The following is a 15,465-nucleotide window of genomic DNA, read 5'->3' on the forward strand; positions in this document are numbered from 1 at the left end:
CCAGCCCACAGACTGTTTTCTTGGGGGGGGGGGGGGCGTGCGTTGGGCGAGCGATTAATAATAAGCGTCAAAAACCTGATCAAGCCAAGCATTGAGCATTTTAGACACAGGATATATGCCTATGCCTATCGAATAACATACGTAACATACGTCATACGATCAACATTTTTATTACTTATACTTTGTTGCCACCCTCGTAGCCGGCGTGCTGCGCTTAGCCTATCTAAATAAAGTCCACAATTTATTTTTAGTTAGCCAGTTATTTATTATTAAAAAATGATGAATTGTAGAATTGTATTGTCGTTTATATTATTGTATTGTATATATTGATTATATGACGTTCGTCTGTAGTCTGTATGTAGTAGTGTTCGTTTCTCTCATGTGAAATGGGACAGGTGGTGGATTGGATGGGGACTATGAATCCATTTCAAGGAAATTGGCAGGAGGATTTGGAGCATTGAAGTTGAAGTCGTTGAGCACATAGCCATAACCACCATTGATGGGATAGTTATAGTTTGGGAAGGAATAAAGATGACTGTCTGGACCATTGAAAAGGGGCACAAGGTCATATGTATCTGTAGAGTTTGTAGTTGCTGTGAAATCGCGAGGACTGGTTTTAACGTTATAGGTTGTGACGTTGACCTTCCAAGATGGCTCTGTAGTGCTCTGCAAGTTGGTAAAAGCCAATACCCAATCAACCCTGAATTGAGCATACCCATTTGGTTCGTTCGAGAGTCTTAGGGTTGTTAGATTTGCTGAGCCATCTGGAAGATAACCTGATTGTTGAGCGTATTGGTACCATGGGTACGTGTCATCTGTCTTATAGTCCTGCTGTAAGTTGAAGTTTGTGGTGTCTTGTTGATATCCAATACCAATTTTCAAAGTGCCAGAGCAGAGGGTTGGTGTAGGGTAAGGACACTCGTCCGAAGGATGCAAGCCTGGGACGGTGCAACAAACATCATCGAATTTGTAATCCGACCACTTAATACGGTCTTTTCCATACCAATGAGGAAAGGTTTCGAGGAGGATTGGGCAAGAGTCGTTGAAGTTTTGTACGTCAGATGCTAAACTTCGTTCAAATTGTATCGCCACGAGAGCTTCGTTGGAGCGCAGTATAGTACCGGTAGGTAATAGGATTGCTTCTCCAGTAGTCCAACATAAAATAAAAGGTCGTGGTACCGTTGAGCGCATTGTCTCCATGCCAAAGAATTTGATGTTTGGAGCAGAGGATTGTGCCATGAAGTTTGGAGCAAAGAAATCAAACCTTATCGGCGTGTTAAAATTTGTTCCTAGGTTGTTGTCGCTGTCGATTACGGTTCGGTAGTCTGTATATTGTACGTGTCCAGTTTTGGTGTTGCTCATTGCTTTTTGCATCTCGGCACTATACTGATTGATGTCAGCAAATGTAGGTACGAACGATAAAGAAAGATCATTGCATATCAACACTCAGTATCCTTTCCACCGTCGCTCATGAGTTTGGAACTGGGTCTCAATCATTTTATCAAAGACTCTCAACACATAGCCAAGAGTTCCATCAAGAGTTTAACAATACCAACCCCATTTGCCATGGTCACATTGCCAACATTTGTACCTCTAAAGAAATTCGACGAAATCACATTGGAGTTTTATCAATCTTCGTCTTCATCTCGTTGCTCATCAATGGCAATGATGAATTCAACTGTGGTTTTCTATCTTTGGAACTTTCTCAAGTATGCCAACACTATCATCCTGCGTCTACCTTCTTCCTACCATATAGAATGCAGGCTGATTGACATCGACACTGTGTTGTGGGTGTGCCAAAAGCACTCACATTTATACATCATCTCTCCTCAAACAATCCAAGCACAAAAAAAATCGATGACACTTGTCGTCCAATAAACAATAATCTCTGATTTGTCTTACCAAAAATGAACACCATTCGTCCTGACTTGAGAAGAAATTAAGTACATATAAGGTGCTCTGTGCTCTTATATATAAGAGCAACTTAAAAGGGAACAAAAGAGCCAGCTTGTACAGCAATCAAACATTGTCATACCACCATAAAGACAGGTGTGTTACCATTATCAGGCCTGAGACAATAATGTGGACGGACCACCAAGATAAAAAGGACAGGTTTGTTGTGTATATAGGACAACTATTTCCATCGTTGATTAAGAGGGCTACGTTGTGTACGTTATACGAATGAGTCTATTTATTGTGTTGATTGGTTGGTTGTTGTCGTGGGCTTCACGATGATGTCCTTCTCGATCATGTCCAACAGGGCACACACTCTGGCAATGGTATCTTTGATCATGTCACTGGTCCACCTAAACTGAACCTTGACGGGGTGCACAAGCGTCGTGACATTGACAACACCGTCCGGGAGTACTTGTTGGAATTGCCACGTGATGCCATCGGTCAAGATACCATAGACAGCTTTGATGTCTCGTCCACGAGACAAAAAGATGTGATGTGCGCTTCCAATGACCTGTCGAGATCCTTTGTCGAACTGCTGATGCTTGACCTCTATCACACAGAGAGGTATGTCTCTGATAAAGATGATGTAATCCGCAACGCCTTGAAGGACTGTGCTAGGGAAAGCGTTCAGTGGGGATTCGGCAGAGACGCGAGCGATGGGTGGTCCACCGCTTGGTTTGTTGCACCTATTGAAGATGAGACAAGACCTGGATAGCAAGAGACTGACATGGATCTTCCTGGTCGCTTCGTTCAATGCATTGAGATGAAAGCCTGCGTCGATGAATCCATTCAAGGCTTTAAGTCAGAGATCGACATGGTCATCAGTGTCAGGGATGAAGTTGGTCGTATCGAGATCGAGCAAACCAGTTTTTCCCTGACTGTGCATATGAGTGCTAGTTAACGAACTGATTGCTATGGTTTTCTCCGTCGGTAGTTGATTCTTGTAGTTGACCTCTGCACGCTTGACGGGGGTGTATATATCTGGGTTGCTCATCACCTGATGGTCACCCATCGCCTTCTTGATCATTGTTTGGACCTGGCCAATCTTCCTCCTTGTTCCCAATGCGACGTGAAGTTCTTTGAGGTCATCATCTGAAAGGATACAGAACACTTCGGCGTCCACCTTTTGTTGCTTCAACACTGTTGTTGTGTCCTCGTCAAACAGGGCAGTGGTCCATTCATAGAAGTCGTCGTCTTCCCATTCACTAAAGGTGCCATAGTCATAGGCTTGCTCCATTGTTCGCATGTTTACTCCCAACATTTTGTATGTGTTATTGTATTACATATCTCTATCCTGCTGTGATGTTTGCAATAGGGAGATGATCTCTCCAACGAATGGCAGTTCTTTAAACTTAAACTTTAATTTCGAAAAGTGGCGCGCAAAAAAGTTGTGGCTGAAGGTACCCATCAGCTTTGGTTGTCGTTTGTTGTCGGACTTGGATTGATGTACAGGCCGACGGCAGGACACTACTAGTTCCTTTTAATGGTCTTATACCCGGTGATCAATGACTCGTAGGCGTTCTTCATGAACTTGAATGCTTCTTGTATGCGAGCTAGTTGCTTGGCTGTTGTGCCTTGAGTGTTCTTGTCTGGGTGCAGGAACAGCGAGTATTTCTTGTAGGTCTTTGAAAGGGCACTAACTTCATTGGCTGATCTGTGGTTGAAACTTGGTAAGGAAAAGACTCTTAGTGCATTGTTGTCCTTTAACATGAGCATCATGTGGATTCTTTGGATGAGAATGTCCTTTTCTGAAGGAGTCTTGATCAATTGGTGATGAGGGGTACACCACTACAAATAGTCTGCACCGAACTTACCCTAAGTTTTTTTTGAGTCTAAAGGTGTGTGAGTGTGATTGAGAGTGATCATTCTTCATCACTCAAACAGATATAATCAAACATATACACGTATATTGTTGTTATTAATGTTTGTTTGATGATCAACGAGTGTTGTAGTTGTTGCAACACATCGCTTGCGTTCTGATGATGTCATCCACATCATCTTCTCTTGGAACAAAGGTCTTGTTGAGTCCAACGGTCTCAGCTCGTAGTTAACAACATTCTTCTTGAAGTATTGTACTTTTTGTGTGCAGTGCCATCGAAATGATGATACAAGGAATCACTGTCCATGATAAAATGTAGTTGTGATAGTGAAGCTATAATAAGTAAGTATGTGATGAAATTTATATGTGATGAAGTTTATGTATGTGATTAAATTTATGTATGTGATGAGATTTATGTATGTGATGAAGTTTATGTATGTGATGAAATTTTTATATGTGATGAAGTTTATGTATGTGATCCAATGTTTGTTCCAGTTGACCCTCTTGGAAGATCTTACACGAACTATAATATCAACCTCGCCGGCCCTATTCTGAAATCACAGTTCATCACATTGCCAGCTTCTCCAAACGTATATTGTTTATCATTCGAGGGCATTGACCATCCAATTGAACTGAGAACCTGCACAAGTGGTGACTCTGCTCAAAGCTGGGAACGTATATCCTTGATGTCACAATAATACTTCATTAATGATCATACCAGGAGATATCATGTCCGATGTCATGCTCAAAATCAAAGACGACGCCATCTACTCGTCGATAGTCTCGGTCTCGGATAATTCGACCTATTTGGAAATCCGACCAGTCACTGGAACTAGCTACTTTACCATTGTTCATACAAGAACAAACATGTGCCTCCATACGTTCCTTTACGACGGTGTTTACCGCCCTCTCTTTGTGTCTTGCGATGATAGCAGAAAATGGCAACAATGGGCTTTCAGAGGCGATTTACCAACAATCTCATCCAACAAAAATCAACAATCAACGATCAGCCTACCAACCGACAAAATAAGATAAGAATACAATAGGAATCACATCAATCAAACCCTACGCCTACATAATACATAACAACAATATAAATATAACTTAAACATTGGTTTGCTGCACTACACTACTGATTCGTCATACCACCTCGTCGCGGCTCCGCGTGCTTGCCTCCTTCGGTGGGATAACCAAACCAAGCTCTTATTATATGGGTAACATTTAATTAAACGTGACACACACTAAAATTAAACGTGACACACTCTACAATTAAACGTGACACACTATCAAAATTTAAAAAGTGACCCTCATCTCTCACTTCATTAGTTAATTTAACATTATGAATAATAATACAGATACAAAGAGAGGAAGAGGAAGACCAAGAGTATCGAATGAAAGGAAGAAACAAAATAGTGTAGAACGATCAAAGAGATATAGAGAGAAGCACAAAGAAAAGGTCCTTGAAAATAACAGGCTGCACATGGCGAAGCTTCGTGCCAGTCTTCGTGCCAGTCGTCGCGCAGCGCGTGGTATCGTGGTTCGGTCTTCAAACAATCGAAAGGAGGAGGAGGAGGTTGAACATGAAGCAGACTCACCAATTGAAGACAGATTTCTGCTTCAATACGATGAGGACACAAGCTCACAACATGACCCGCCAACTGATAACCAACCAGAAGATCAAGACGAGGTACCCATCATCGACAACAACAAGGATGACGTTAAATTTATCCAAGTACGACCCATGTCCGAGAAGGAAAGATTGATGTGGAGTATTAGGCTAGGCCAGAACTGTTTCAATATCTTTAGATTGACGTCAAACCCAACATTTGAAGAGCTAAAGATGCTCAAGAAGAAGTACGTTCTATTGGTTCACCCCGATAAGAATAGTATGGAAGAGAAAGTCCTATTCACATCATACTTTCAAGTATTGAATAATGCTTATGAAGAGCTTTGTAAGAGTTATCTTTTTGAATTATAATAATAATAATAATAAAATAATAATAATAATAAAATAATAATAATAATAATAAAATAATAATAATAATAATAATAATAATAATAATAATAATAATAAATAATAGTTTGTTTTAATATTAATAACGAAGAGGTTTTTTTATTGGTGTTGGCGCCAAGTTGATCTTAATCTAATTGATACCTATCTACACTCTGTTCTCCAGGTTATGATCAAAAGTTACACAAGGAATGTTTAATAATCTTTTTGTCTTTTCTTAGGCCTATCATTCGATAGCTTGAGAGTTGGGCTTTCTATATCTTGAGTTGTAGGGTAGTTGGTTGATGTTGAATCAAACAAAGTGGGGTCGCCAGATGGTGATCTCGGCTGAGCTGATCGCTCAATTGATGCAGTGGAGAGTCTGTCTGGTCCTGCAGGTACAGTGGGTGGGTCTAATGGTATGGCTGGATTGGCTGGTGCACTTGGGACATTCTTTTTTTGGTCTTCCTCTCTTCTTCTTCTCTGTTGGTGGTGTAGGGAAGACTAGGAGGAGTCGAGGTGTCGCACTGCAGCGCAACGGATGTTGTAACATTAAGGCGGTCTCCAACGATGTGTTGATTGTCCAAACAATATGCTGTTATCTTGTCCGTCAACTCGCTTCTCTGGCACTGAGTGAGTGCTTGTCGTGCAAAGTTGGTTGCAAAGAGCTGACCAAAGGGTTCCAACACACCATGGCGATATGCTTGCAATAGTTTCCTCGATATCCACTCTTTCCGAGAGTAAATGATGGGCAATCACTCTGGCGCCTTGGTCGAGGTCGAAATGTCCTGTCCAACTCAATGAGGACAATCGAGCGTCTTGCTCAAGCGATGCAACCTAAAGATGAAGCCAGAGGGTACTGTTTGGACGAGACGTGGCAAATCAGTACCAATGCCTGCACAGTATCGATTCAGTCAAGCCAAGCCTACCTTTCATCAATGTCTCCAATTGCTTGCAGTCATGGTCAGGAGGGAAGATGGACTCACAGATCTCATTGAAGATGAAACTGAGAGAGTAAGACAATCGCCAGGCTCCAAGTGAGTGATTGATTGAGTGCATTAACTAATACTATCATCAACAACAACAACAAAAAGGCCAATGTAGTTAGACTCTGGGAGATGATATACAAGTTGGTTATCTTGCTACTCGATCACACCATTGTCATCAAGTCCTATCAATGGAGAGTGTTGTGTGAGAGGTTTGGCAGATTGCTAATCAATATTTACAACATTGAACCTACCTCTTATCTTCACATCTTCATACATCATTCTGGCGAATATATGGAGCTGTACGGCTGCTTAATGATGTTGTGTAACATCGCATCTGAAGGTAAGCCATGTGTTAGTACTATCACTATTCATTCAATGCTCTGCGACCATTTTGGACTAATTGTTAACCCAAACCTTACAGCCAAGCATGGTTCCAACAACACAGCCATTAAGGCATCCAACAAACAGAGACGACCTGGACAGATATGCAAGCAACAGGTGACCAGGGATATGATCATGACCAAGCTCATTGAGATCTATCGAAAGGATGGAGTAGCACTTGCCAGCTATGTGAGCCACTCGAGGAAGTTCTATGAGGACAACTACAACAAACACATCAAGGGCCATATCAACAACTACATGGCCGACGTTGCCTTCCGATCTACATTTGGCCTGGAGCCTGACGACTTGTCTCATCCACCACGCCCAACTGTCTTCAAGTTGAATCAGATGGTAACGGCAATGACCAACGAAGAAGGCGACGATTATAAGAGCTGGTGGCCTGGTGAGGTTGTTGGCTATGACCCTGAGAATGTGACCTATGACATTCGATTCTGGTTTGTATTATAGTCCGACATCATGTAGAGAGAGAGACAACATACACTAACACATACACTCCAATCAATGATCACAGTGTCAAAGGTCAAAGGAGGACATATCTATTTCAGACAGGAAATGACTATGTTATTGATAAAGGCATTTCCGAGGCCAACATCATAGAGCACATCATTCAAGAGTGTCAATCAATCAATAGTAGCCAAGTAAGAGATGGTCTTGTCTGTCTATTCCACGTACCTAAAGTCAAACACTACTATCGATCGACGCTACACTTGAATACTGTCGGTGGGAAGCAAAGACTGACGGCCAAGGTGATGGATGGCAAGTATGCCAACAAGAGCTATCCTGTGAACGATCTAAAGGGCATCTTCGCACCTTGGGATTGTGAAGTCACAAAGTTGCCAACTGGCCGCTCTGCCCGTGACTTGATAGACTCTGATGTTCCTCCATTCACCTATGATGACCTACCAGAGATCAAGGCCAAAGGTATATATACACACACCTGCTCGAAAGGAGTAACCAAACACATGATCAACAACTTACACCATGATATCCCCACAACAATAGTGAAGGCATCCATTCAAAAGCGACATGGTATCTCCAACAACCTTGTTCAGGATTGTATCCAGGAGCGTTTGGCCATCCTTGCTGTGAGGAATGACTTGTTTCATACACCTATGACAAGCAATCTTGATGTTGTTGATATTGCAAACAGGATCCGATCAATGATGACAAAGCTACCACCGACTACACACTTTGAGAACTCTATTGCTCCACTACCAACAATGTCAAACACAAGCAACCACAATAGTAACAACGACGATGAATGTCTACTATTAGAGGAAATGGAGATTGACACATCAGACAGCGAGCATGGTGTCAACAACACCAGAAACACCAGCAGCAGCAGCAGCAGCAGCAGTACTACTACAACAACGACAACCACTACAACGACCACGACCAGCACCTCAACTACCAGCTCCAACAACAATGCATATCTATATGTGATCATGACCACTGGAAGTCATCACTCTGTACTGATTGGCCACCAACAAGCAAGGTGTCTGATTCACTTGGACTCTTTGAACATGCATAAGTCCATTGCACAATCCATCACCAACAAGTACAACGAGTCGGTTACAGATGATGATGATAGGTTCGTGCTGTACTCCAACACTGGAACAATCCAACAAGATGTATGGAGTTGTGGTCTTTGGTCAATCTTCTTTGTTGGATATGTTATCAAGAGGTGGAAATGCTTCCGAGGAAGGCAGTGTACACAACAAGTTCGTGGCATTATCAAGAAACTGGAGTCAAAGAAGCCTGAGCAGGTCATTGATTCTGTGCTCGACAGTTACTTGGCATCGTTCCTTGACAACCATCACACTTCTGGAGGCATCTATGACATTGCAAACGTGGACGAGACCACTCCAATAATGACATCAAAGAAGAGAAAGGCGATGGGATGCACTGCTATATCAGATACATCGACAAAGAAGAGTCGTACGACAACCACGACAACAACAACTACTACACAAACAAAGAAACCAACAAGGTTGTCACTACTTCTCAACAACACCAGCAACAACAATAACAAGCAGCGAGTAGCGACGGACAAGGGCAAGATGACAGCCACCCAGAGTAAGGCGACACAAACAACAACAACAACTACTACAACAAAGAAAAGTGCTAATAAACATTGATATGAGTGGTGACAATGATCAGTCTGGTGGTGTTATGTATACTTATGTTGAATCATATCTATATTACATAACTCGACATTAACTATGTCTTCTACGTGTAGATAATAAATAATGTTTGTTTAGAGTGATTGTGTGAATGTGTGAAGTTGCTCAGCTTGTTGTATGTGGCGCCAGAGTGGGGTTGGGGTCATTTGTGGACCAATGTTTTGCCTTTTATGGTCAAAATATACCCTCAGACATCGCTGAAGTGTATGTCGAACTCTACGATGGCAACAACTACAGCACGATCACCCTCAAAGAGTTCATCAAGAACAAGCGCAAGACCAAGTATCACCCTAAAGCAAACGTCTTTCTACTTTGCCATACACACTTCACCAGACAGTCGAACACCTCCATACCCCCATCGGACTCTAAAATGAATATCTAAAGGCAAGGAAATGCCATTTGATGGCACTTGTTCATCAATAAAGATATTCCTGATTATCGAGGAGTGGTGAAAGGTCAATTTTGACAATTTTGCAAACATTTATTGAGGTGGTGAGTGTGGGTGGTTCTGAAGAGGTGTGGGTGAAGAGGTGTGTGGGTGGTTCTGAAGAGGGTCAGTATCATATTCTTTACAGATAATCATTCATTCATACAGATAATCACTCGTTCATACAGATAAACACAGACGAATATGTTACAGGTGAAATTTAATGAATATACATTCAACATATCTACTTGGTTGATCGATAACTTCTGGTGTACATTTGAATGATTTGTTCAACATTGTCAAAGTCTTCAGCATCTCTGCACTTCAGCTTTGTCATCGATTGGAGGTATTGGCACAAATGATCCTCACCAATGCTATCTGTTGATGCGATCATGCTGAGGAAGGACCTTACGAACTTGTACACATAGAGTCCACATCGCCAATTACATGTCTGCACCTTATTCTGTAGGGTCTTGATGGGGATGGCTTCATACTTCTTCTTCTTGACAACATTCTTGTAATCATCATAGAAGTTGTTTGCGTAGTCTTTGTGGGACCCAAACAACAGAGAATCCAGATGCAAAAGATAGGCACGATCGTTGGCAGTGATGGTGAACATGACAGAGTGATGGCTTTGGATGGAGACGGTGATGATTCCAAACTTGGATGTGATCAATTTGGAGATTCCCCTAACGCAACTTTTGTAGTGACCTTCTGGTGTAACTTCTAGAGTGCGTACCAACTGTTGCAAACCCATCTCTTTGATTGTCGTCTCGACTAGGTCAGTAAGCAACACAGTGTTGAGGCCTTGAGTGTCTTTGAACCTAGAGAGGAGTTGACCTGAATAGTATGAACGACAAAGTTAGTAAAGTGAGTGGTGGCCACCTGTGTAATCATTCAGAGAGATACATACTCTTGTTAGAGATCATGGGATTGAAGGCATACAGCCGTCCATGCTCCACTGGATGCTTGAGAAAGGCGTGGGCTGGAGGATTGAAGTTGGATATATGCTCAACACAAGTTTGAAATAATTGGGAAAATTTAATAAGGGAAGATGGGTTAGTGACTAACCTATTGTGGAAGAGGGTCAGCGAGAATGGAAATTTCATCACATATAAATCTTATCACATATAAATTCCATCACATATAAGTTTCATCACATATAAACTTCATCACACATAAATCTCATCACATATAAATCTCATCACATATAAATCTCATCACATATAAATCTCATCACATATAAATTTCATCACATATAAGTCACAACTTATAAATATTTATTGCTTTCAACACCAAAGCCTTATTATAGAATGGATAGTGATTCCTTGTATCGTTATTTCGATGGCACAGGACACAAAGGTACACAATACTTCAGGAATAATGTTGTTAACTACGAGCTGAGGCCATTGAACGGCAAGCAGGTTGTATGGAACAAGCTCAACAAGACCTTTGTGCCACGAGAAGATGATGTGGATGACATCATCAGAATCCATCACATGGGACAGGGCGTTCTCCTTCACAGAGGTGTCCTGGCCACTGTCACATCAATATCTCATCTCTACACCATTAACAGTATGTGCGACATCTCGATGATCGGCATCCTCTTCGGTATATATACCCACACTCACTTATTACACAGACATCAACGTTAGGGTCCGTATGTTCATCAAGCTTTGTAATACTTGCCATGGTAGATCAACGCAACCTACTTCGAATCAACACACAGAGCCCTTGCAACAACAACAACAACATCAACAACAACAACAACAACAACAACAACAACAACAACAACAACAACAACCGGCCCCATCGCCAAACGAGGGGAGCAGCGACAGTAGTTGTAACAACCACTCATCACCAATTGATCAAGACTCCATGGGGAGTGACAATACAGACGACGAACCGGAACATGGCGATGATGATGCTGATAAAGATGACGACAAACCGGACAATGATCCGATCTGCGCATATGGGGAACGTCCCATGTCGGGTATGTACTCAGTGCGACAAATCTCTCCCTCCACAAGGCACAAGGCACAAGGCCCAAGGCCCATATAGCCATCTAATATAATCAATCACACCACCACCTTAGAAAAGGACATCCTCATCCAAAGAATCCACATGATGCTCATGTTAAAGGACAACAACGCACTAAGAGTCTTTTCCTTACCAACCTTCAACCACAGATCAGCCAACGAAATTAGTGCCCTTTCAAAGACCTACAAGAAATACTCGCTGTTCCTGCACCCAGACAAGAACACTCAAGGCACAACAGCCAAGCAACTAGCTCGCATACAAGAAGCATTCAAGTTCATGAAGAACGCCTACGAGTCATTGATCACCGGATATAAGACCATTAAAAGGAACTAGTAGTGTCCTGCCCTCTGTCGGCCTGTATATCAATCCAAGTCCCACAACAAACGACAACCAAAGCTGATGGGTACCTTCAGCCACAACTCTTTTTTGCGCGCCACTTTTCGAAATTAAAGTTTAAGTTTAAAGAACTGCCATTCTTTGGAGAGATCATCTCCCTATTGCAAACATCACAGCACCCCGTCAAGGTTCAGTTTAGGTGGACCAGTGACATGATCAAAGATACCATTGCCAGAGTGTGTGCCCTGTTGGACATGATCGAGAAGGACATGATCGTGAAGCCCACGACAACAACCAACCAATCAACACAATAAATAGACTCATTCGTATAACGTACACAACGTAGCCCTCTTAATCAACGATGGAAATAGTTGTCCTATATACACAACAAACCTGTCCTTTTTATCTAGGTGGTCCGTCCACATTATTGTCTCAGGCCTGATAGTGGGTGGTAACACACCTGTCTTTATGGTGGTATGACAATGTTTGATTGCTGTACAAGCTGGCTCTTTTGTTCCCTTTTAAGTTGCTCTTATAAATAAGAGCACCTTGTACTTATTACTTCTCAAGGCAGGATAGGATATGGTTATGTTCAAATTCTTGGAAGAGAATTGAAACATGTTGTCTCTGGGTCTAAAAAAAAATTGTTTAATAGTTTGTTTAGTGGTGTTGTTGGACAATGATTCTTCGATTAATGATTGTTTCTGCTGGATAGAATCCAAAATGAAAAGGGAATTTGGAAAACATGACAACTGTGTCATTGTCAATCATTCTGCAGGTGATGGTGGATGACATTTTGTTGTGGTGGGTACTGTTCTTTTTGTCGGTGTATTTGACTGCAACTCGAACAGTCAGGGCTGATTGTAGTGCTAGGATGAGATTGGGGGGAGGATTAAGCATGAAGTGGGATGGGTGCAGAAATACTGTCGGTTGTGACTCGAAGCTTCTGGCTATAATGATCTCTTTGATCCTTCTCCTTTGTGACGGAGTTGGTAAAGATAAGGTGCGTTGGATGATGAGGGTGACAAGGTTGGGGAGTTGATCGATGATATGGTCCAATCTGCCTGTGAATTTTGCACCAAGAGTCAATTTTGTGACTGATGGTATCGACTCTAGTGGAAGCGGCTGATTGAATTGATATGATAAGCAGAGGTTTGTCATCGAATGAGGTAAAGTTCCAGATATGAATGGCTGATTGTAAACACCATGTTTGCTGTTAAATGATAGTTTGATGAGAGAGTTTGGGATGCAACCTTTGAGCAATGGAAGGTTGTAAGACAGGCCTAGTATTAATTCTGTAAGTGAGGATGGTAATGCCCCAGGAAGAATATGTTGATTAAAATGATATCCAAATTCCAACCTTGTTACTGAGGATGGGATAAATTGGGGGCGTATTTTTTGATTAAATCGATTCCCAAGGAGCAAATGTGTCACTGAGGAAGGAACACCGTGGAGGACATCCTTTGGGAAGTTCTGCTTGGGATTAAACTCTAATTCCAATGCAAAAACAGAAGAGGGAATTGATCCTGGGGGAATGTGATTTGGAGAGAACCAGCGAAGCTTTAAAAGTTTGACTGAGGAGGGAAGCACCCCAGGCGCAGGCTCACCACCATCGACTATTGTCGCGGATAAGGTGGCAACACTTGATGGAATGTAAACTGTAGACAAAGAGAGGTCAATTCTCTTGCCGATAGTCAAGTCTGTAACAGAGCTGGGAATGCAACCTGGCAATAACTGTTGTCCAGCGCGAAAATCGAGTTGTGTAACAGATGAAGGGATTATGCCCGGTTTGATATCCAAACTAAACTCGCCGCGTAGTTGAAGTGATACAACGGATGGGGGGATAGATCCAGGCAGTAAAATGTTGTTACTGCTATGCTTGCCAAAAGATAGCTTGGTTAAAGACGATGGAAGATCACCTGGGTGAATGAGCTGATTGTGAATTGAAGCAAATTTAAGCTTGGCCACTGAGGAGGGAAAAAGACCTTGCGTAATTGGTTGTTCAATACAAGATTGTGTTCCAAAATTCAAGGATGTGAGTCCTTTGGGGAAGGTATTTTGGAAGGGCTTCTCGATATCGAGCACGACCTCTGCGACAGTGTTTTGGAGAGCGGTAATCTCTCCATTATCAGAGACGTATGTCTGATGAACATCTCGAGTTACAAAATACTTTGGGTAACCCAAATATCCATCTTTGTTGCCACTACTGCTTGGAAATGATAGATTGATTGATTTCTCTGTAGTGAGTGTGTTGTGTTTGTGATTGAGATAGGTGTTCAGAAGACAATCAGGTCAGATGGGTTTTTTTTGTCTAATAAAAGACAGATACGCCTGCCCATTTACTTACTCAAAAAATGTCGTAGTGTGAATGCAGATGCATTGCTATGTGGAATATTAAGAAGACTTCCTTGCAAGAAGGTATTTAGTTGCTTGCACACCAGAGAAATACATAGTCTGTCCATTTCGTCGAGCAATTTGAAAATATTCATAAGGGAATTCTGGCTCTGATGCAATAGTATGTGCAACATTGTTATTTGTTATTTGTTGGTTCTTTGTCCTGTGTCAGCTTGTGGTATGTGACTTCGTGTTGTACTTTTGATTTTTGATGTGTGATTGGTGATCAAAAAAACAAAAAGACAAGGAGTCATTAAAATATGTAAAACAATATTGTCCAGTTAGTTCAAGTCGTTGGGTAATTCAATTCATTTCGATTATTTGGAATTTTTCATAATTAATTTGGAAGTTCACTGCAAAACACAGCATCATGCAGTCAGTCAGGTAGCTTGTACAGATAATAGTAATTGGCAAATACACTTGCTCATTGTTTATTCGTCCGATTTGGATGTATCACTGGAGTCTTTCCTGATGTAGGGAGCAAGCTCTTGTCTCTGGAGCATCTGGAGGTACGTGTCAAGCCGTGTCAGTCCGATGCGATGCTCCTCGATGTGGAAGCGCATTATTTGCGCGATGTGCTCATAATACTCCACAACCTCCTGGAGTTTGTGGAAACTCAGCTCCTCAGTGGTGTAGTCTGACTGATTGAGATCGAGGGGCCCTTCTTTTCTGGCTCTCTTGACAGGACGAGCGGGCTCCTCATCGAGACTGATTGGTGCTTTTCGAGTGTCGAGAACAATCATCTGTGATCTGTGACCACCATGTCAGTTAAAGTGTCAAAGTCCAAGGTCAAAAAAAAAAACTTAATTATAAAATAAAAAAAAAAAAAAAAAAAAAAAAGAAAAAAAAAAAAAAATAGTACTTAACTTGAGCTGCCCAAGATCGCCTACATCCGCTCTTATCTTGTCCAATTCGGGTCGGAGTGCCTT

General features: G+C 41.8%; 5 protein-coding genes across 5 annotated transcripts; 2 read left to right on the plus strand and 3 right to left on the minus strand.

Moving 5' to 3' along the window:
* Nucleotides 1-2,758: 2,758 nt before the first annotated feature.
* On the minus strand, nucleotides 2,759-3,202 carry SAMD00019534_124350 (hypothetical protein; the record flags this gene model as incomplete). The annotated part of the gene is made up of 1 exon (XM_012892303.1): nucleotides 2,759-3,202. The coding sequence occupies one exon, from the start codon at nucleotides 3,200-3,202 to the stop codon at nucleotides 2,759-2,761; it is 444 nt and encodes a 147-aa protein (XP_012747757.1).
* Nucleotides 3,203-6,608: 3,406 nt separating this feature from the next.
* On the plus strand, nucleotides 6,609-9,294 carry SAMD00019534_124360 (hypothetical protein; the record flags this gene model as incomplete). The annotated part of the gene is made up of 5 exons (XM_012892304.1): nucleotides 6,609-6,779; nucleotides 6,860-7,094; nucleotides 7,176-7,590; nucleotides 7,668-8,077; nucleotides 8,159-9,294. 5 exons carry the CDS (start codon nucleotides 6,609-6,611, stop codon nucleotides 9,292-9,294), a joined length of 2,367 nt encoding a protein of 788 aa, XP_012747758.1.
* A 716-nt stretch (nucleotides 9,295-10,010) lies between these two features.
* Nucleotides 10,011-10,695, minus strand: SAMD00019534_124370 (hypothetical protein; the record flags this gene model as incomplete). Its single annotated transcript, XM_012892305.1, has 2 exons — nucleotides 10,011-10,606; nucleotides 10,680-10,695. The coding sequence occupies 2 exons, from the start codon at nucleotides 10,693-10,695 to the stop codon at nucleotides 10,011-10,013; spliced, it is 612 nt and encodes a 203-aa protein (XP_012747759.1).
* Nucleotides 10,696-11,079: 384 nt separating this feature from the next.
* On the plus strand, nucleotides 11,080-12,139 carry SAMD00019534_124380 (hypothetical protein; the record flags this gene model as incomplete). The annotated part of the gene is made up of 4 exons (XM_012892306.1): nucleotides 11,080-11,341; nucleotides 11,409-11,426; nucleotides 11,496-11,759; nucleotides 11,862-12,139. The coding sequence occupies 4 exons, from the start codon at nucleotides 11,080-11,082 to the stop codon at nucleotides 12,137-12,139; spliced, it is 822 nt and encodes a 273-aa protein (XP_012747760.1).
* A 2,828-nt stretch (nucleotides 12,140-14,967) lies between these two features.
* On the minus strand, nucleotides 14,968-15,279 carry SAMD00019534_124390 (hypothetical protein; the record flags this gene model as incomplete). The annotated part of the gene is made up of 1 exon (XM_012892307.1): nucleotides 14,968-15,279. One exon carries the CDS (start codon nucleotides 15,277-15,279, stop codon nucleotides 14,968-14,970), a length of 312 nt encoding a protein of 103 aa, XP_012747761.1.
* Between the last annotated feature and the right edge of the window lie 186 nt (nucleotides 15,280-15,465).

This window comes from Acytostelium subglobosum (genome assembly GCF_000787575.1).
Source record: "Acytostelium subglobosum LB1 DNA, scaffold: scaffold43, whole genome shotgun sequence".
Lineage (NCBI taxonomy): Eukaryota > Evosea > Eumycetozoa > Acytosteliales > Acytosteliaceae > Acytostelium > Acytostelium subglobosum.